The following is a 22016-nucleotide window of genomic DNA, read 5'->3' as shown; positions in this document are numbered from 1 at the left end:
GGAGCCCCAAGTTCAAATCCTGATGCCCAAATTAGTATATGGGGACCACTCCCTTAGCTTTCTTGTCCCTTAGTTTCTTCCCTTCTGTAAACTGGAGATTTTTGCATTTCCCAATTCATAAGCAAGTGCTTGGTAAATATGAAAGACTTTAACATGAGGTTCTCCAAAATGAGAGAGCTGATGGCCACAATAATAATGAAATCTTTTAAAATACAGTGTGTCTATCCCCGGGTTTTCCATGAGAGGACTTGAGATTTTTGGTTGGTAGTTCCTACAAAATTTAATCAAATCTTCACCCAAAAGCAAAAGGATCTAAACCATATCTTTTATGTACATGTACCTTTAACATACAATATCTTATTTTCCTCCAAAGAACTCTCCAAGAGCAGGACACTGTTATCTCTCATAGAGAAAAACAAGGCTTCAAAGGGGAAGTAATCTGCCCAAGGTCATTAGGCTAACAGTGGACAAAAATGCAGATTTTCTGAATCAAAGATCCCTTCCACTACTCAACAAACCTCTAATCCATGCACTGCCAAATTCAGAATTGTATCCACCCCCAATCCCAGATGGGCAACAACTGCACAAAGTTAAACTGCCAATCTCAAGGAAAAGTTAAGAAGTGGAATTTATTTCATTCTCTAGGTTGTGGTTCTCAAAGTTCAGTTTTTTCAAGGACTTTGCCTCAGTCATTTCATGAATCAACTGGATAATTTCATCAGAGTTATTTCCCCACATCCTCTCATAAGGTCATCTTATCAAACCAAAGGCCTTGGTTCTTTTATCATAAATCAAGACAAGTCAGGATAAGCCTGATCTCCATAATGTATTCTTCTTCCTCTACTCTTTCAACTCCCCTTTCATTCACTTCTCCTTTTGGAGCAGAAGAATGCCAGAGCTGAAATTTAGTGGTTCTTAGTCTTCTTTGTGTCAAGGCATCCCAATACTCTTTCAGCAGCCTGAAGCCTGTGGATTCTCAGAGTACTGTTTTTAAATGCATAGATTACAAAAGAAATCAATTATACTGAAATAAATCATCATAAATTTTTTAAAAGTTCACAGACCCCAAGTTAACAATTCATCTAATTCAGGGCTCTCATTTTACTGATATGAATTCCTCAGGTAAACAGATAAGACTTCGTTCCAGTGCCTGGCTCAGGAATGCCAGCAAAGTCCTCACCAAAGTCAAAGTTCAGCACCACAAATTCCACTAACTATGCTTTCTCTCAACAAGACTACTAGTTCCTTAAGGGCAGATTAACATTAGGATCATAGGGTTAGAAAGAGATGGAACTTGAAATGTTATTTTCAAGTCTTCCTTAAGGTACAGCATGATGGGCACCGGACGATGTTCTGACCCCATCATCTTTGTTCTTCCCATTGTATCACACTGCCTTTCCTACCTCCACAACACTTAACTAGGCACACAAGATGGCCTCTCAACAAACCAACTTTGTCTTGACTTCAACAACTGGGGTTGGGGAAGGAGGACTGCATGGGAATGGTGATGTCATCTACTGTTGTACTGAGGTCACCAAGGCAGGTGAGGGAGGAACAAATAGCTGAGCTCCTATTTCCCCAGTCCACGAGGAGACAAGCCTTGGACAGACTTTGGCTTTTTGAGCCTCAGCTTCCTCATCTATCAAACCAATGTCAGACAAGAAAGATGATACTTCTGAGGCTCCTTCTAGTTCTAAAGCTCATAAGCAAGCCTTGGAGAGTTGGAAAAGTCCAAAGAGAGCATTGTCTTCTCTCTCTCAGTGCTCTCACAGGACTTGGGCCCAAATGGACTTATGTACCTGTGTCCCTTGATTTCTGCCACGTCAGTCATGCCTCCAACGCTGAACCGAAAATATTCTCTATTCAAAGCTCTTGCAATGGAGCGAGCAATGCTCGTCTTGCCCACTCCTGGAGGGCCATAGAAACAAAGGATCTTCCCTTGTGTTGATCCTCGGAGTTGGCTCACAGCAATAAATTCCTGAACACAGGAAGGAAGTATTATGGGTGAGGAATACCCCAATCTGTACACACTACAACCAGTACCTTATCTTCCAAGACTGAAGTTATAGTAGAAGAGTTTGGGAACTTTACTTAGGGTCATATGTAACTCTGATTGCTTGAGTCTCACTCTTCCTCCAGGATATTTTCCACGATACTCACTCCTTGAAACTTTAGTACTGTTAGCATACAAACTAGCATTTAATTATATCTTATGCAACTTTATATTCTATTTTATATTCCTAGCATTTAGCATATTATTTGGTGCTGGGCAGGTACTTAATAAATGCTTGTTTTAGATAGAATGACAGGAAATGACATATTTGTAAAGAGAGTTTAGCATAGTGCCCGACACCTAAAGAAGATATATAAATACTCATTCCCTTTCCTTCCCCTTATTGGTTGATGGACTGTATTGATCTGACCACAGCAGAAGATAGTTTGACTCTCACCACCCTCAATATAGACATTATTCTGATACTAATGCAACCAGTAGTATCAGTGACTCCAAATGAACCTACAACCCACTGAAACCTCCAGATTTTTTTTGTAAGGGATCTCTTATCTCACTACATCCTCCCCAATCCTATACTTGTGAACCTGATATAAATGCAGTATAGATGAAGAGGGGAGGGAGTAAATATGAATCATGTAACCATGGGAAAATATTTTAAAATGAATACAGTATAGTTTACATTTAGCTCTACTAATTTCCACCTTGTGAGATTCCACCCAAACAACACATGAGTTAAACCTCCTGGATTCTTGTCAAATATAATAAGCAGGTCAGCAATCTTGTCATTCAAATCCCTGGTAATAATGTCTCAGACCCTCTGCTGGTGGCCTCCCTCCAACCCAATGATAATGAAACAAGTCTTTGGATCTAATTACTCAACCAGCTGTATATCCACTTAAATGTTCTATCATCTCATCCAGGATAAATATGAGACTACATCAAATACTTTACTGAAACCTGGTTGTACTAAATCTATAAATGTCTCCTGAGTTTAGTAACCCTGTCAAAAAGGGAAATCAAGGTTCTACAGCTAGGGTTTGGACCTCTGTTATATAGTAGGAGGCTGCAAAGTGCCAAAAAGAGGGGCTTACCAAAATGCGCTTCTTGACATCCTCCATGCCATAATGATCTTCCTCCAGGACTTCCTTGGCTCGAGCCAGATCCAGATTCTCATTGCTATACTTTCCCCAGGGTATAGAAGTCAGCCAGTCTAAGTAATTTCGGGTGACGCTGAAAAATACATAAAACCAGCAACTTAAATGAAGCGTCTAAACCAGAGGCTTCAAACACTAAATACTCCCTGGGAGGGTGTGTGTGGCCATTACCAATACTTTCTGTTGGTGCCCTAACTAGATTAATTAAAAATCAATATATAGCATGCAGAGATTCTCAATTTGAGACCACTGGTCTAAACCACATTCTGTGGTTCAACCAGACTGGGGAGTCTTGCTGTATCTCCATTCCTATGCACACTGAGCCTCACACCTGGAATGCCCTCTCTCCATATCTTTGCCTACGAAAACCCGTTTCCTCAAAAATTCAGCTTAAGTGCTACCTCCTATAAGAGGCCTTTTCTGATCCATTCCTGCCCTTATCTCACCCCAACTCCAAGCAGAAAATTATCTTATATTTGCTTTGTGTGTCATTATGTGCACATGTTGTTTTTCTTGATAACATGTAGGCCCTTGGAGGACAGGAGATTTTTCTTTTTCTTTAAAAGAAGCTAAGTTCTTTTATTTTATTTTTTATATTTTGACATGTTTTCATGATTCATTTTTTTCCTTCCCCTCTTCCAGAGCTGACAAGCAATTCCACTGGGTTGTACAGAAACTTGATACCTATTTCCATATTACTCATTTTTGCTATAGTGATCTTTTAAAGCCTAAATCCCAAATCTCATACACATATATACATGTAATAAGTGATGTGAGGCAGGGGAATTTTCAATTTCTTTACATCTCCAGTACTGGCACATGGCAACATGTTTGCTCACTGCTAAGACAGGAATGGAAGAGACTAATTATGACTTTCTCATGGGTAAGGATGGGATGTCTTGAGGTGGCAACAGGGATCGTACCTGGGCTAGGTTCTTGAATGAGGCTGTCTGGGGCATTCTGCTTGTAAGAAATGGTCAGGAGTTTCATTTGGCCTTGATGTATGGAAAAACTTTCTAACAATTAGAAAAATGCAAATCCCTCGCTCAAGAAGTTTCAATGACTCCCTATTGCCCTTAGGATGAAAATACACCCTTGTATCTGGCATTTAAATCACTTTACTGTCAGGTTCCAACCTGTCTTCAAACTTGATTTTGCATTATTCTCTCCCTCATGTCCATCATGTTTCAGATACATTTGGTCTACTTGACATTTCCTGTATAAAATACTGTCTCCCAGCTACATGACATCCCCAGTTCTTTTTAAGAGGCAGCATAAGAGCTACACAAATCTCATCCTTATTTGTTCCTACAGTAATCAGTGTCCCTCAGACCCCAGAAATTACTTATATGTGTTTCCCCAGAGTAAAATGTTAAGCTTCTTAAGGAAAGGAGATGGTTGTATTTTTTCATCTTGGTATCTCTGGGACAATGCCCTGGAATATAGAAAGCACTTAACAAATGCTTATGGAATTGAAATGAATTTCTTTTCCCTTAACTCTCATGGTTATAAAGTTCTTCCAAATCAATCTATAACATCTCTCTAATCTGTGCCTTTTTATTCCTTCTGTTCCTACTACCAGAGCATAGGGGAGGAGCTGGGACCAGAAAAGGGTCTTTAACTGGTCTACTCACCTTAACTCTCCCCTTGAAGCAATTTAGCCTTTATATTAACTAATGCCAGAAGAGCACCTAATTACACACCTTTCAGATGCATTCTCCTAAGTAGAGTTCTGGTCATGTCATTTCCAAATTAAAAACATTTCAATGGCTCTTTACTTCTTTTTTTTAAAATCCTTATCTTCTCTTAGAATTGATACAACTAAGTATTGCTTCCTAGGTAGAAGAGATGGCAAGGGTTGAGGTTAAATGACTTACTCAGGGTCACACAGTTAATAAGTGTCTAAGGTCAAATTTGAAGGCAGATCCTTCAAACTCCAGGCTTGGCTCTCTATCCACTGAGCTGCCTAACTATCAGCAGCTCTTTATTTCTTAGGAAGTAAAGGCCAACCTCTTTTCTGGATATTAAATGCCTTTCAGAAATAAGCAGCTATGTCCTCTCATTCCAGCCTCCTCTGTACTATACTCCCCAAATCCTGCTGAAAAATGGGGCTTTCTTTTCCCTGAAAACACCCTGTACTTTCTCAGTCCTGTACCATGTGTTCATCTTCTCCTTTATATCTATAACATCTTCTCCCCTCTCTTTATTAGCTAGGAAGCAAGGCAGTGATTTGAAAGGCCCATATAAGCTTATGGGATGTTGCTAAAGAAAATATTTTCGGGGGAGAAGAGGCTCAAGAAAGGACCTTAAAATTGACAAAAAAGGAAGCAGCTATCTGCTGGCCTAGTATGGTTGTCTCAAAAGAGGGAAAAAGTGGGGTGGGGGGAAGGGAGGAGAAAAGAGGGAAGGAAAGGGAGGAGGAGAAGCAAATAATCTCTGAGAAAGCTGAAAGCAATTAGAAAAGAAATGGTCAGTGTAATTTAGGGGAAAGGAGCTGGGGTTGGCAACTTCTCCAAGGTGGTGTCAAGCCCTGAAATACACCAGCCTAAGGTTCTCTACACCCAGGAGCGGAAAAGGAGCCAGGAACAGGTCACTCATGCCCAGTTTCTCTGAGAGCCTCAAGAGAGCTGGTAACACACATTTTACCTCCTGAGAACTAACATCCATGTCAATTTTAGACCACCTTCCTCAAAGTCAAGATATCACTCATCTGTCATTCTCATTCTATGAGTTTTTTGAAAAGGGTCAAGGAGCATAAGACAAGGAAAAGGGACCGGAAGGCTCAGGACAGCTATATGCAAAACCTAAGCTGTTCAAATATCTCTACTAGAGCAGGGATTCTTAACCCAGAGTACATGAATTTGTTTTTAAAAACATTTTGATAACTGTATTTTTGACACATTGGTTTCCTCTGTTAAGTCTTTGCATTTTAAAACATTATTCTCAGAAGGGGTCCAAAAGTTTTGCCAGATTGTCCAAAAGGCCTATGGCACAAAAATGGTTAAGAATCTCTGCCTTGGAGGGTACCTATTTCAATTATGTATAAATCACACCTACAGGTATTACTTCCACATCCTGGGGGCTATGGGTACAGAGCATCCTTGAGCTGGAAAATCTGTATAAAATTGTTTGCCCCTCCCTTCATACCAGATAATAAATCTGAGCCCCCCCCCTTTTATGAAGCATTTACAGCAAGAAAAAAATTTATAGTATTAAAAGATAAAATATGGTGATATTATATTTTAAGCATTTTTTGAGTTTCTAAACTTCTTCTGGCCTTCATATGTCATCTATAGCTTCTACAAAACTCCAAAATTCCCACTGAATTTCTTACATGACTCAAAATATATAAAAACTGTGATAGGGAAAGTTGCAATATGGAAGAGAAACATGTTCTCTCCTTGACCACCTCCACGACAGAGGGTTTACTACAACAGAGGTAGCCCAATACAATTTCTGGACACATGTGCCACTAAAATTCACAATCTTTTTGATTCCTTGGGCTGTCAGGCCCTGATCTAGATTCCAGGTGAGCTCCCCTGTTCAATAACCCCACAAAGGATTATATATGTTTGTGCCTAGATCAGCAGTAGTTAATTCATTCAAAGTTTACTTCTTGTATGAGCTATCTGAAGGGAGCTCCCAAAGGAGATCTAAGCCTAACACAAAGAGAAACCCACCTCACTAGGACAGGCATGAAGACCATCTAGTTAATAAGCAACATGTAGAGAAGGACTGTGTCTATCTTTGCAATCCCCCTAGAACTCAACAAATTAATGAAGATAATCACCACCTGCAATGGAGTTCTTGAAAATTAAAATCATTTTTTGAGAGGGAAGGAGATATATCACTATCCTCATTGGTTACTGTTCAGTCCCTATAGCCCTGGGACACTTACAGAGAGTTCTCAAAAATTTCTAATAGATCAGCAGACATCCTAGGGCTTTGATTAGTTGGATTTCTGACAAAGTAGCAATCAATGTGATTAACATTCAGGCATGATGCGTACTGTAATGCCTTGAAATCACATAGGAGATACCTGACTTCTCTGTTGTCTCCCGAGGGCAGTGGACAAAAGACATATAAATATAAGTCTCAGGGGGAAGCTGGGTAGCTCAGTGGACTGAGCCAGGCTTAGAGATGGGAGGTCCTAGGTTCAAATCTGGCCTCAGACAGTTCCCAGCTGTGTGACCCTGGGCAAGTCAGTTTAATCCTAATTGCCTTACCCTTACCTCTCTCCTGCCTTGGAACTGATAGTATCAATTCTAAGACAGAAGGTAAAGGTTTAAAAAATAAAAGAGCAGTCTGAAAGACCTAGAGAAAACTAGACTTCTTTTTTCCCTCTTGCTTGCTGTTTGGATCTTGGAAGCTTTGAGAAGAAGAGCTGCAGCCTTGCGTAGTCCTTACCACTCTTCTGCCTTGGAACCAATATGTAGTATTGGTTTTACAGAAGGTAAAGGCTTAAAAATACACCCACCCACCAGCAATCTAAGGTCTAGATGTTAGAATTACTTCCGTATTACCAGGGTTTGGGATTAGCACTTGTGGACACAGACACACACACACAGGGATGGATGGATGAATGAATGAACAAATGTGAGTGCGCGCACACACGCGCACCCCCCACACCCCACCCCAGGGTTTGGGATAAGCACTTGTGGACACAGACACACACACACACCCAGGGATGAATGAACGAACGAACACACACAGACACACAAACAGACACACACACACACACACACACACACACACACACACCAATCTCAGGCACACAAACAGACACACACACAGAGCAATCTCAGGTCCAGGTGTTAGAATTACTTCCTTATTACCAGGATTTGGGTTTGGGATTAGCACTTCTGGCCACGAGGAAGGTTCTATGGACACCAGGACTTTTGTCCTGGGATACTGAAGTATTTCTAAGCTCTGGAATTGTTCCATGTTTTAGACTCACCTATTAGCAATCTAGCCATTCCAAGTTAAAATACACCTAGAAGAGGCCAAAATGACTTTCAAGAGTCAGGAGAAATTCACTAGATGCTGCTGCTGCCACATGTATAAATTGCTATAAAGACTAGGTCAATTCCAGACCACTTTTTTTCCTACACTACATTTATTCTCTTTATCCAGGGTACTATCAATATGGCAAGTTCATTTCCTCCTAGGCTCCAGAGACCAGTTATAAATCAACAGTCTCCCCACCCTCTTGAAATTATCAGACCTTCGGTTGTCAGCTACTAACTTGAACTCTGAGGAATGATTATCCAACAAGCCCAATTTGCTCAGCTCTTCATCAATCACATCCATGACATGTTTGGGAACGACAAGTTCCTTTAAACGTTCTCGGAATTTCTCCTCAATGGCATCTTTGTCTTCTTTTTCCAGGCCCAGCTCTTTCTTGATAATTTTTAGCTGCTCTTGCAGAAGGTACTTGCGGTGGGTTTGCTTGATTTTCTCTTCTACCTAGAACAGGCAACAGTTGAGTACCATGTGACATGCGAGGTGGGCATAAGACTCATATAGGACATGTAGGTCATATGAAGCCATTATGAACTTCTCCTTTCAGAGTTAACACAATACACACATTTCAGAAATTGGCTCATAGTCACTATTTCCAGGTGCATCCCTCTGAAAGATTATCAAACCCTGCAAAGGACTAACTTATGTTCAAAGCTCCATAAGAAATCTGAGAGAAGAGTGTTAGGCTTATCCAGTTTTTATGATCTCTTTAGAAAAACCAAAGCTTCTCACATTCTAGATCATTATTTTCCCAATCTATTGTCAGAAAAGAGAGTATCACTGGCCAGCACCTTTTGAAGCCATTTTCACCGCTATGGCTTACCTTAGGGCTACCAGATACAGGTATGAAACAGACACCTGGGACATGTTCACATCACTGATGTGGCCTAGGCTCTGAGAGTTTTCAATTTCAACTGGTGCTATGACAACTCTAAAAGCAATCCTATATAACATTTTCCTCCTGTTCTCATTTCCTTCTTACCCACTGTCTCTGAAAAGTCTTTTGAATTCTTGAAGGCCACGTGGCAAGTCCTACAGGTTATAAAGCACCAGTCTGGTGAAGGATGGTGTGGCTCTCATCAAACAAAGCCCAGCCTAGCTTGAAGAGCTTATTACCAGAAATTTGGCCACAGCAGCTCAACTCCAACTTATTCTGATAGGGCAGAAATGTCTAAGGAAAGGTATAGGTTTTACTCATCCCTTTCTCAAGGTGCCAATCTGAAAAGTAACCCTTTTTTAATCTTTGTATTTCTGGTCCCAGTACCTAAGTTTGGGGAAAAGATGGCTAAACCAAGAAGAGAGGAAGAGAAATGGCTACCAGAAGGTTATGAGATGTGGGGAAGATATGTGCTAAAGAGGAGGTCTGAGAGGGCATCTAGGTGGCTCAAAGGATAAAGAATTAGGCCTGGAGTCAAGTAGACCTGGGTTCAAATATGACCTCAAGACACTTCTTAGCTGTGTGACCCTGGACAAGTTAGTTTAATCCCAATTGCCTTACCCTTACCTCTCTCCTGCCTTGGAACTGATAGTATCAATTCTAAGACAGAAGGTAAAGGTTTAAAAAATAAAAGAGCAGTCTGAAAGACCTAGAGAAAACTGGACTTCTCTTTTCCCTCTTGCTTGCTGTTTGAGCCTTGGAAACTTTGAGAAGAAGAGCTGCAGCCAGACCAACCCTTTGCTGTCACAAACCCATTCACTCTGATTTTTAGGATCTTTCTCTGCAAAGTCCAGCTTTTCAAACTTTCTCCTTGAGATTTCCTCCAGACTTTGTCTGCTGCCTTATTTGAAGGTCAGAGAGGCTGAGTGGCCTTCAGAGAAGTTAGATGTTGGGCTTTTTTGTGTAAGTTTATTTAAAAAATTCCCAACTAGAGGCTAGCAACATTCACTTGTCACACTCAAGGAAACTTCTCAAACTCCATTAAAGTCAGTCTTGCCCCTCTCCTCACATACTCATTTGCTTGGATGCCATACTTAGGAGTAGGAACTCCCTCTCTCCAGACATTCTTCCAAGCTGCCAAAGGGACGTTCCCAAGGCACAGGTCTTACATGTTACCACTCTGACCAACAGGGGCTCCCTCCTCTTTCTAGGACCAAATATAAATTACCTGTTGAGTTTAAGTGCTTCACAACTCAGCTTCAACCTCCCTTTCCGAGCTTCTTGTCTCTTCCTTCAAATACACTGCATTTTAGCCAAATTACCTAGTCTTTTTTGCTCTTCTCAATATATCATTTCCTACCCATACCTGGATTGTATTCCCTCTATACTTCTGCTTTTTAGAATCCACAGCTTCTTTCAAAACTCAGTTCAAGTGCCACCTCCTACATAAGAACTTTCTTGATCTTGTATTTACTTTGTAAATATCATGTACACTTATCTGTATAGAAAATAAGCTTCTTGAGGGCAAACTTCTTTATCTTTTTGCATCCCCAGAACCTAGCAGTTGGTCCATGCAGTAGGTACTTAAAAATGTCTCTTAATTTCTCTGTATCTATTCCCACCCCCACCCCTCAAACATCTCACAGAAGTTGTCTCATTTAATCTCTGAATCACCTCCACCACCTCACATAGTGCTTTACACAGCAGTCATTCACTATACCTCTGTTCAGGTGACTGGTCGCTTACTCTTAATTAACTGAGGCGAAAAGAATATGGCCTTGGAATCAGAAGAATCAGGCTTGCCTTTCAGCTATTCTATTTACCATATATCTGATTGGGCAAATATGGAGCCTCAATTTCCCTATCTATAAAATAGAAATACACACACACAACACACATACACATATATAGTTTATATAATATATTTATATATTATTTTTTGTACTATATTCTTAGGCATGTTATAAAGAAAGTATTTGGCACAATTAAAAAGTGCTTAGAAAAATGAATTACTTTTCAGAATTTATAAAAAAATTTCATCTTAAACTGCTCCAAAGAGGGTCAATCGAGAACTGAACTTTATTTGCTGAAGTCCCTCTGCCACCTTCCAAAATTATGTTCCAAGGATAGTTTTTAAAGAAATGATTTACCTCCCGACCCAGACGCTGCTGCAATTTGCTCAGTTCAAATTCCTTCTTGAGAAGAGAGAGGGCCTTATAAAGTCGCTTGGGAATCTGTTAAGAAGTAACAAAAAGTCAAATCAATCTTCAAAAACTCATGTGTAGGAGGCAGCTAGGTGGCTCAGTGGATTGAGAGCCAGGTTTAGAGACAGGAAGTCCTAGGTCCAAATCTGGACTCAAGACACTTCCTAGCTGTGTGACCCGGGGCAAGTCACTTAACCCCCATGGCCTACCCCTTATCACTCTTCTGCTTTGGAACCAATACAGAGTATTGCTTCTAAGATGAAAGGTAAAGGTTTAAAAAAACAGACAAACAAAAAATACTTATGTGTAGCAAGTAAAGCAGAGAGAGAAGATTAAACATTCCCTATTCTAGGAAAACTAAAATTGCCACATGGTTCCCAGGTTCACTCATTAAGTACAGTATGCTAGCTCCCTAGCATAGAGTATCCCTACCACGCCATGGAGAACATTTTGGCTCCTCTACAGCCTATCTCCAACAGATGATTCACTAGGCTTAAATATCTCTAGTGAGAGGTGCCCCAATACTATCCTGAGGCAGCCCATGCTACTTCTGACTTGCTCTAATTGTGTTAAGGCTCTTTTTCTACATCAAGTCTAAACTGACCCTTTCTCAATTCCCACCTATTTCTTGGCCTGCAACATAAAAGAATAGTTAAACATCAGAGGGACAGGATTTAAATTTCTTTTTAATGTAATAGGGACGAATACAAAGCCTTTACCCTTGGGTTCCAAAATATATAGGATATGGAAAGGCACTGCCAACTACAGAAAAGATCTGGGAGTTTGATGCCTCAATGAGTCACCAGCTGTGGACAAACACGAAACTGAATGCCATCCTACTCCAAATAGCCCAAAGCTCTGCAATTTCATCAGAGTCTCTGCTGTGGGGGTGAATGACCACTGGTTAGTGACATTCCCAAGGCGAATTTTGCTTCATGTAAAACAATAATCTTAAGTTTGATACAACACAGATTTTAAACTGTGTCCTAGTAAACTGCCTGTCTGATTCTCTAGATGCTATATATGTGAGTTTTATTTCCCCTAGAAGACCATGATCTCCTAGAAGGTAAGGTTTTAGTATTTTGCATTCATCCCCCACCACACCCCAAAGTAGTCACTCTCATTACTTAAATCTGTTGCTTATATTGGACTGAACCACAAATATCACACATATAAAAATATACCTTACAGGGGGTTCTTCATATCTACAATGAGGAAATGAATCTTATTTGCTTCAGGAAAGATATTATGCCCTATAATAGGGTAAATGGGTATAAGCAAAGAGATTTTTCAGGGACCAAACTCACATTCGTTTCTTCCAGGACATCCTGTAGCTCATGAGACTCAGCCCCTGTCAGTGCTGCCCCCATGTCACTCAGATAGATAGGATTGTCCACAACTCTCTGTCCAGCCTGCATCATCTGAAGCACAGACTCTCTGAAAGCAAGAAGTAGATTTTAGATCCAAATGCCTGTACCAGCAGCAAGTGACATTCTGTATTTGAGGCTGCCCCAATATTAATCAATCAATAAGCACTTTATTAAATGCCTACTATGTGCCAGGTACTATGCTAAGCAGGGGAAAACAAAGAAAAAGAAAAAGCAGTCCCTGTTATATGAAGTCATGGAGCTTACTTTCTAACAGGGGAGAAAATGCAAACAAATCAGAACATACATGTTAAATACAGAGTAATGGAAGATAACCGTAGAAGCTCAAATACAAGGTTGGTCCATGAGAACCACCGTCTGCTCTCACACAGCACCGTATTTTCTCATTTAAGATTGGTCTTACCTTCAATTTAGCCAATTTCCCTTGAATAAAACTAGTGGGGGTGGAACAACTTCCAATGTCGTTTGCCCTATTCCTGCCTGATCTATTTATTAATTCTTGGGCATCTAGTCAGGCAGAAAAGAAAAGTGATGAAACAACTGTAAAGTATTGTAAAAGTAACTCCATATTGACATATCCTGAACTATGCTACTTTGACACTCGGTCTTTTTCAGTGAAGACAAACTATTAATCCTCCATTTCTTAGCACCAATATATTTTGAAGTTCTAATTACAGGCTGGCAACTACTTCCATTTCAGACCTCAGTTTCTTCTGTCCTTAGTAAAAAGTCTTCCATTAACTACTTTTGGCCAAATAAAAATCATTACCTGGTAGGCCACCCTCCGGCAATGAGTTTTCAATTTCTAGTCCTCAAATGCCAGACACAGTTCATCACTGAACCTAGTCAACTCAGCCTGTTCAGCTAGATTGTTCAGCCTGGCAGGATCTGCAGTACTCTACTGACACAGCCTTTGAGAAACTAGGGTTATTCCCTTGCCAATAAGATACAGAAGACTTTAGTAGAGTAATCCCACACTAGTATGGACTGCCTTATAAGAGAGATAAGGACAAGACTTAGTAGTCATCATAGGCCTAGTCCTTCAGGCAGAACTACTTCTTAGCAACTTGGTCTTTCATATTATGAAGGTTTTCACTAGAAAAGAACTCAGTCATCTTTCAGAAAGTCAGATCCCCAGTAAAGTCACATGTCCTGGAAATGAAATCCCAACCCAAATAATAAGACTTGTACAGGCTCTCTGGTAAGGTTTATAAGTGATAAAGAGGTTTGTAACACTGAGAAGGGACAGTTAAGAAAAATGGAATAGAGAAAGGGTCTGGGTAACATACCTATACAGGGGATTCAAAGCAATGATATCCCGAATAGTCTTCACAATTTCTGCAGTAAGGGCCTATCAAAGGAAAGATTCCCTAGGTCAGAGTTTGGAAGCTATCTTATTCTCCCAGTGGAGAGAGTTATTTCCTAACTCTGAAAGTAGTGATCTACTTCCAAATGTCCATTTCCACACTATACCCAATGCCCCACTGGTTAGGCCTAATGGCCACCACTTGACTCAGAACAAGAGGCAGATTTCCTGAATTTTTTTAACCAGTAAAAAGATACAATATATTAAAATGCATAAGCAAATGTCTGCTTGCTAGAAGACCTTCATGTGTTTCTAAACTGTATTTCAAGAGTTTTTTAAAAAATCACCATCTTTAATCATAGCATCAATGTAATTTAATCCACTTAATATTAGAACTGGAGAGGGGGCAGTTCTCTTGGATTGAGAGCCAAGCCTAGAGACAGAGATCCTAGGTTCAAATCTGGTCTCAGACACTTCCTAGCTGTGTGACCCTGATTAAGTCACTTAACTCCCATTGCCTAGTCCTTACTGTTCTTCTGCCTTAGAACCAATACACAGTATTGATTCTAAGATGGAAGGTAAAGGTTGAAAAAAAAATTAGACCTGGAGGAACTACTTGTGTGCCTTGATTTTACTGAAATAACTTTGGTCTCAAGAGGGAAGGAACTTGCCTGATGTTACACAATAAGTCAGAGATGGAAATCTGAATGTGGTACTCTTTCCTCCTCTACTTCTAATTAATGATAATTTTTTTCTTCAGGGCATCACATGAAGCTCTAAAGAATCACATGACAGAGATGTGAGAAGCTTGGTAAGTTCTCAGATAAGGTTTTTCTCTCTTTCTTCAGGATGCAAGCAACTTGGAGGCTGACAACACAAATTAAGTATGCTCTGGTCTGTTCTGATATGCTATTCTTCTCCCCAACACCCCCCTCATCAGATATTAGCCAGCCTCAATCCTAACTCAAACAAATATACTCTTTCATACTTATTTTCTATTTTTTATTGTGTGCATGTGTATAAAATGCAACCTTGTTAGACTCTTACCTCCACAAAGCTGGTGACTGTTTCACCCCTGTATACTCCAGGTTCTAGAATAGCATTTGTACTTAGAAGAAGCTTAAAAATGCTTGCATAATTGAAAGACATTGCTCTCCCAGATGGAAAAAATCCTGCCTACATGACTGGGTGGATAGTTCCTGTTACTCATGCTTTGATGGACAAGGGATGAAGAAAAAGCATTCATGAACCTCAGATCTGACCTAACACTCCTTCAATGCCACCAGTCTTTTCATAAGAGAAAGAAGCTGGCTTTAACAGAAAATAAGGAAGCCAAAGAGGCCTGGGCTAGAGGCAATGACCCAGGGACAAGCTGAAATGCTGTTTTTTCCATTCTAATTTGAAGCCAAAAGAGTATGATGGACATGCCTTGCCTTTCCAACACTAAGGAAAAGGCTCAGAAGGCCTAATGAAGTTCTAGGCATTATGGCAGGTATTACACATGAACAGCAATACAGCCAAGCTTACTCTGATGCCATGTGTGAGAATCCCTGGGACACAAAGGCATGGGAAGGCTGTTGGAGAGAGGGGCTCCTGGACTTACTTTCACTTCCTCAGTGACTTGGAATTCCTCGTGGACTACATTTTCCACTTCTACCATGAGTATTTCATCTGGAGAACTGGTGGGAGATTCTATCACTAGCTCTACTGCTTGGTCCTTGGCACCTTGTTCCTCCTCTGCTTCCTTCTTGGCTCGCTTGAATTTTCTCCTTGGTTTCTGTTTATTTTCTAGTTCCAGTTCCTCAGGCTCCACCTCTAGTTGTTTGTTTATATGAATCCTGTAAAGAAGTAGACAACAGAGATAAGAGTTAAGTTCAACATCTAAGTCAATCCAATCACACTTGTACCAAAGCAGGCTCCCATTTCTCCCCTCTCAGGATAATAATGGTTAAGAATTCTCTGTTGTCTTTTCTGTATCTTACTCCATCACATGCAGAAGTTACATTGAACCAAATTATGGTTACAGTGCCCACACTAGGATGTCAGATTTCCAAAAATACAAATGCTACAAAACTGGCTGCACAACAAAAAATGTACAAAGTATTAGAGGAAACAAGATATAGAGAGAGGCATAGGAGATGAGGCAAACCCATTCTCTTCTATGCCTTTCTTTGTTGCCTAAGGTCGCCCAGTCCCTGGGAACTAAAACTCATTTGAAATGTGTGAGTAATGAGGTCATTCCAAAATTTCCTTATTAGCTAAGCATGGTTATACCACCTTAATATTTGCTAACCTCAGCTCCACAAGGACTAAGATTCTTTCAATTATCTTTATTTTCATGCTACGAAGCACAGTATCTTTCACATGGAAGGCCCTGATAAATTGGGTACAGGATCACTAATTTGTGAGCACTTATCAACAGATAATAATAAAAAAACATTATTTGTTAAGCAGTTAGTATATATGCAGAAAGGTTCTAAAAGCAAAGGGAAATGTAAAGTTAAGGTAAGATAGTTTCTGTTTTTAAGGAGCTCATAGTCCAGTAGGGATATAAATCACCAGCAGAGGTAGAGGTACAATAAACAAAACAATATTATAAAAGTGCTTGTCAGTGTCTCAAAACAAATATCTGAATTCTGAGGGAGAAGAAGAGTCAGAGAAGACTTCATAGAGGAATTCAATTTAGTTAAAGCATAAATTACATTTAAGGAGTTCTACAAGATAAGGCTAGAACGACAGAGTTGGATCATGTTGTGAAAGGTCCTGAATGCCATTCAAAGATGCATAAACTTTTCTTTTAGGTCTTGAGCTACTCAAGATTTTTAAGCAAAGGCATTACAAGACCAGGTTTAAGTAAAAGAAAGATTATTCTGACAGTGGATCATAGGACATTTAATTGGGACAGTGGAGGCTATGGAAATATTTTTGGCTTATGGGTCTAGTCTATTGTAGAGGAAGTGGGAAAAGAAAAGGGGACAAGCATGATATTGTAGAGACAGAATTAAGTCAGTCAATAAACACTTATGAAGTGCTTACCTATGTACTAGGCACTGTGCTAAGCACTGAGAATACAATGAGATGCAAAAGAGAATCCTTGTCCTCAAAGACCTCACAATCTGAGGGATACAACAAGTACACAGATGTACAAACAAAGCTACATAACTGGATAAATAGGAAATAATTAACAGAGGGAAGACACTAGAATTAAGAGGGTTTGGAAGACTTCTTGAAGGTGAAATTGTGGTTAGGACCTGAAAGAAGCCAAGGAATCCAAGAGGAAGGAGAGGAAGAGAAAGAACAGATTAGTCAGAAGGGACAGGCAGAGAAAATACCCAGAGCTGAGACTTGGGACTTAGTTAACTGATTGTTTAGGTACGGAAGAAAGAATTAAAGAGATACCCTCAAGGTTACAAACAAGGGAGATTAAGTGGTGTTAGAGAGAGAGAGGCAGAAGTACAGGCTTAGGAAGAAAAGCAAGAAATTTGACTAATTCCTACCCTTCCCATTCTGCCTCTTGATTCTGTATCAAAGGAATTAGATACATATAGACAATATCAGAAAGGATAGTAAAATTTCAGTGGCTATGGGCAATCTGATATCAATTCTCAAGTCCTGCTTACACAATCTCCCTAGTATGAGTCTACTAGTACCTAGCAATACCTAACCCACGTACCTTCTGTGTCCCATGACTATCATACGCAACTTGTCCCCGAGGTCCTGCATTTCATGAATCTGGACAAAAGTTCCTGTGTGGTAAATTTCATTCAGGTTCTCAATCACATCAGACTCATTGCTAGGAGGGGAAGGGAAAAAAATGGTTTCAGGGAATGCCTTCAATCTCTTATCCAGACTGGACAAGGAGAGAGGATCAACAAATCAGAATGACCAAAACAAGGATTTTATTTACTCACTAGTGAATACTAAGAAAAGATTGAGATTAATAATTACATTTAGTCACAAACCCTTTTTAGTTCTGTTGTGGCTGGGTGAACTTCCCCTCTCAAAAGAAGCGTGATCAATGTCTCATATGAACTAAGTCCTGGCTCCTTCAAACTCTCACCAAGACATAAATGCTAAGGTGATATTTTTGATCCTATAGGAACTAAAAGGTAAAGGACCGAGATGGGACAAAAAAATCCTGACTTCAAATCAGCTTAAATAGCTTAATCCATTAAGTTATGTCATCTTTATAATGCTACTAAAATCTTCTAATTAATAAATTGAACTCATTTCCCCTTGAAAATGCAAATGTATTCTACTTATACTATATAGCAGTCCAGTCTTATAAATGCAATTAAAAAAAATCTCCAAGTATTTTATTTTGAACATTTAAAAATTTATCTATAGTTCCCTTCTCCTCACCCCAACATGGTGATAATGAATTGCCATAAGTTACTGAGTACTAAGAATCTGAAGAAATATGAATGATGGTATTTTAGGACTAAATTCTTAAGTCTTACTATCATCTGTATCCTGCCTACAGGTCAATTCCTTGGAGGTCTTTTACACCAGGGATAATCCAAATAACAATATTCTAGGAAGAGTTCTCCATTTTAGGGTGATTAAGAATTAAATCAAATGCCACTTACTTGTCATCTCTCTTTAGAAAGACACCGGCATATGGCTGGGCAAGGCGAACTTTCCTTCTTAGCAGCTCAACCAACTTCTTATTTTTAACCTAGCATGACAATAACCTCAAGGTGAAATACAGGGACAGGTTTTCTAGCTACACATTTTGATAGCATCCTTACCATTCATAAGAGGATTGATAGGAAGAGGTGCAATGGTGCCAATAGTTTAGCTACCATCCTTGAAATGTTTCAAAAGGGGAGAAAAATGTTTTGTCTTTTAAAAAGCAAACTCAAAGGAGAAATACGGTTTTTGGTAGAACATGGAATATGGCTTTTCTGGGAAAAAAATTTAATAAGTTACAAGCCTAGCCCTAACTTTTCTCGGGTATGAAAATCAACAAGACATGGAATAAATGGGACAATTTCAATTTTTTCTAAGATCTGCCCAAGCTATATTCTAATTATTGCTGCACATAGCAGATTAGCTCACACTTGTTAAAGCCTCCATAAATGCGTTAATGACTTCTTAGAGCTCTCTTAGGAAAAGAAAGCATGGAAGGGAAAAGAGCTACTTTTATGTATGCTTTAATTTATTTCAAGTTGTAGTTATTTAACAGAGCTGATTTAGTTATAAATCTGCTCAAAGACAAAGAACAATCAAGCAGACAAATATCCTGGAAGAAAGGAAGCAAACAAACCACTCTAATTCTAAAGTCAGGGGCCATGAACAGAGAAGCTGAACTAAAAACTCACTAAGTGACTTGAATAAATGGAAAATTAATTCAGCTTTGTAAGTAAATAGGAAAGCAACAATTTTCTGCTTAAATTCCTCCCCTGCTTCTTTCTCCTAGGCTGGGCTAACTGGGGTCTGAAGTGATGCCTTTTTTATTCAGTATAGTTAGTACAAGTATTGTTACTTCAAGGAACTACAATTTTACATGTGTAACTGGGGATCCTTGGTGATGATTCTTCTATTTGGTGTAGGTAGTACAAGTGCTACATCAAGGAATTACAACTTTACATGTGTGAATACGCTTTAGCCATATATGTAGATTGAGTGAATGAATGTGACTCTTGCCATTTATGAAGACTGCAACCCTTCCATAATTTTGTAAACACTTTTTTCAGTTGAAACAGTTCAAAAAATTCCTTTGGTGAGGAGCCTCTCAGAACTTGGATTGTGTAAATACCAAGTCCCAAACTTGAATCTTTTCCATTTAGGCAGATTGAACTTTCTTCTTTTTTTAAAAAAGCCTTTCCAATCTGCTTGGATATTGGTTCCAAGGCAGAAGAGCTTTACAGGACTAGGCAATGGGGATTAAGTGACTTGCCCTGGGTCACACAGCTAGTAAGTATTCTAAGGTCATATATGAATCCAGTACCTCCCATCTTCAGGCCTGGCTCTCTATCCATTAAGCCATCTAGCTGCCCCTAGACTGAGCTTTCAAAAGCTTACATTTTTGCTAAAAGAGCCCAAACTCATGCCACACAACAGAATGGGGCTTTAATACAACCATTAATCCCATTAGCCAGGTAAGAAAGCAGCCATTAGACTTTAAGCAATATACCCAAGCGGTAAAGTCAGGATTTGAATTCATGCCTTCTGATCCCAAATCCAGTGCTTTCTTTTCAAGATATTTGTGATAAAAATAAAGGTAAGCTTTCTTTTCAGGATATTTGTGATGGGCTCATATTTGCTTCTCTTCCCAGGCTGTAATTTGATCAAGTACCTTTCAGAGATTACTGGTCAACATGGCTTAACTAGGGTCAGAGGAGGAAGCAAAGTTTAACAGGACTGCCTAGTGGTTAAGCCAGAAGACCAAAGACATTCTCAAGGTTAGGGAGGTTTTGGAGTAATAAAGGAAAGTATTGTGAGAAGTCCAAAGAACAAATTGCCTAAGAAACGAATCAAAACTGGAACCCTAGAGAGTCCTCCAAGGTTGGAGCTGTGCAAAATTGACCATCCAGGGGTTTACATTTTTTGGGGAAAATATTCTTTATTAGATTGCTAGAATAACAGGGAGGCATGCATGTAAAGGGGAAGAGTGAGAATTAGCTACTTGATAAGAATTTTCTCCATTTTATCCAGTTCCCTCAACCCTCCTCCCCTAAAGGCTTATTGACCTTAAGTGATATCTTTCCTTCAAAGATGATCTGTTTATTTTAACCATATCCATCAAAATTTGATGGGGACGGAAGAAAATTGGAGAAAGCATGCTTTTCACCCTAAGCTCCATAGGGGATAGCACTGCCCAGGAAAGATTCTCATTAAACTTAAGTTCCTCAAGGAGCAAAAGATGGTTTCTTACCTACAACAGAGAAAGTTAGAGCTGAAAGGATCATTAGAGATCATTTGACTGAAACTCTTCATTTGACCAAGTCTCTGAGGAAGAACAGTAATTTGATAGAGGTCCCAGCCCTGGACAGCTCAAGGACTAAAATCTGAATTTTCTAACTTTCCACTTTTTTTTTTTTTTTTTTGCAAGCACAGTCTCTCAACTTGCTTCTTTTTACAAAAGGTGTGGAAAGTGAAGGAACTTGTTGCTTGGTCAAGACTTCAACAGATCTGTGTGACCTTGAACAAGTCTTCCCTTGGTCTGGGTTCATTTTCTCACAAAAAGATTTGGCTAGACTAAAGGCAGTTGAAAGATAAAGGAAAGAATACAGGATTTAGTTTGGGCACCTGGGCTGAAGGTCTGATTTTGCAACCATCATGTCTTTGGGCAAGTCACTTTCCTTCCCTATTCTAGGTATCAGTTTCCCCATTTTTAAAAGGGATTGGCTCAGATAATATGGGCAAACATTTAATAACACTAGAAGGGGTGCAAGGCTCTTAACAAATATTATCAGTGAAGGAAACTAAGGCAACCAGGGAGATTAAATGACTTGCTTGGGAACAAAAATATAAGTGTCTGAGGCAGGATTTGAACTTAGTTGGTCTCTGATGTCCCTTCCAGTTCTGACAGTCTGATTTCTGAGCTTTTGGTGAAGAGACAGGGGTGTAGGGTCAAGAGCCTGACCTCACATTTCTAAAGAACGAGATCAAAAACGCTTTCCCTCTAACGCCGATGCTGGGGAAGCAGAAGGCACATTTTCATCCCAAAGGGGCAGATGAGGCTCTGAGACGGCTGCCTGACTCGGGAAGGCAGGGTGGCCGGCGGGCAGCTCACCTCGATAATCTTGATGAAGCGGGGAAACACAGGGTTGCGGGTGACTGCGATGAGTGGCAGATGCGGGAAGACCTCCGGGATCATCATAGGCGTGAGCGCGGTCATGACTGGGCCCTCCGCACCCCCACCCCCGGCGGGCCCGCTGGACCCAGTCCCGTCCTCGGCGCCACCCTCGGGGCTGTCGTCGCCGCCAGTATTGTAGGCGCCGCCGCCCCGGTTGCCGGCCTCGTCCCAGAGCCCCCGCCACGCGCCCACACTCTGAGACGCGGGCCCTGGGTCTGTCCCACGACCCCACAGCGCCCAAGCTGGC

At 40.2% G+C, this 22016-nt stretch overlaps 1 protein-coding gene across 2 annotated transcripts in view; it reads right to left on the bottom strand.

Moving 5' to 3' along the window:
* Positions 1 to 22016, bottom strand: part of LONP1 (lon peptidase 1, mitochondrial) — a 33087-nt gene that overhangs the window by 5900 nt on the left and 5171 nt on the right. The window contains exons 1-10 of one of the 2 annotated variants that reach the window (XM_044670791.1): positions 21707 to 21918; positions 18555 to 18643; positions 17639 to 17758; positions 15569 to 15803; positions 13949 to 14010; positions 12579 to 12708; positions 11218 to 11301; positions 8414 to 8634; positions 3106 to 3244; positions 1800 to 1978 (exon numbers count right to left, since the gene is read on the bottom strand). In XM_044670791.1, coding sequence (XP_044526726.1) covers positions 1800 to 1978; positions 3106 to 3244; positions 8414 to 8634; positions 11218 to 11301; positions 12579 to 12708; positions 13949 to 14010; positions 15569 to 15803; positions 17639 to 17758; positions 18555 to 18643; positions 21707 to 21811 — 1364 coding nt within the window. In that variant the 5' untranslated portion in view covers positions 21812 to 21918. Of the gene's footprint in view, positions 1 to 1799; positions 1979 to 3105; positions 3245 to 8413; positions 8635 to 11217; positions 11302 to 12578; positions 12709 to 13948; positions 14011 to 15568; positions 15804 to 17638; positions 17759 to 18554; positions 18644 to 21706; positions 21919 to 22016 lie in introns of those variants that run through there. The other variant, XM_044670783.1, reaches the window with a different exon arrangement.

This window comes from Gracilinanus agilis, chromosome 1, assembly GCF_016433145.1.
Source record: "Gracilinanus agilis isolate LMUSP501 chromosome 1, AgileGrace, whole genome shotgun sequence".
NCBI lineage: Eukaryota > Metazoa > Chordata > Mammalia > Didelphimorphia > Didelphidae > Gracilinanus > Gracilinanus agilis.
This window is presented reverse-complemented; position numbering and strand designations above follow the sequence as displayed.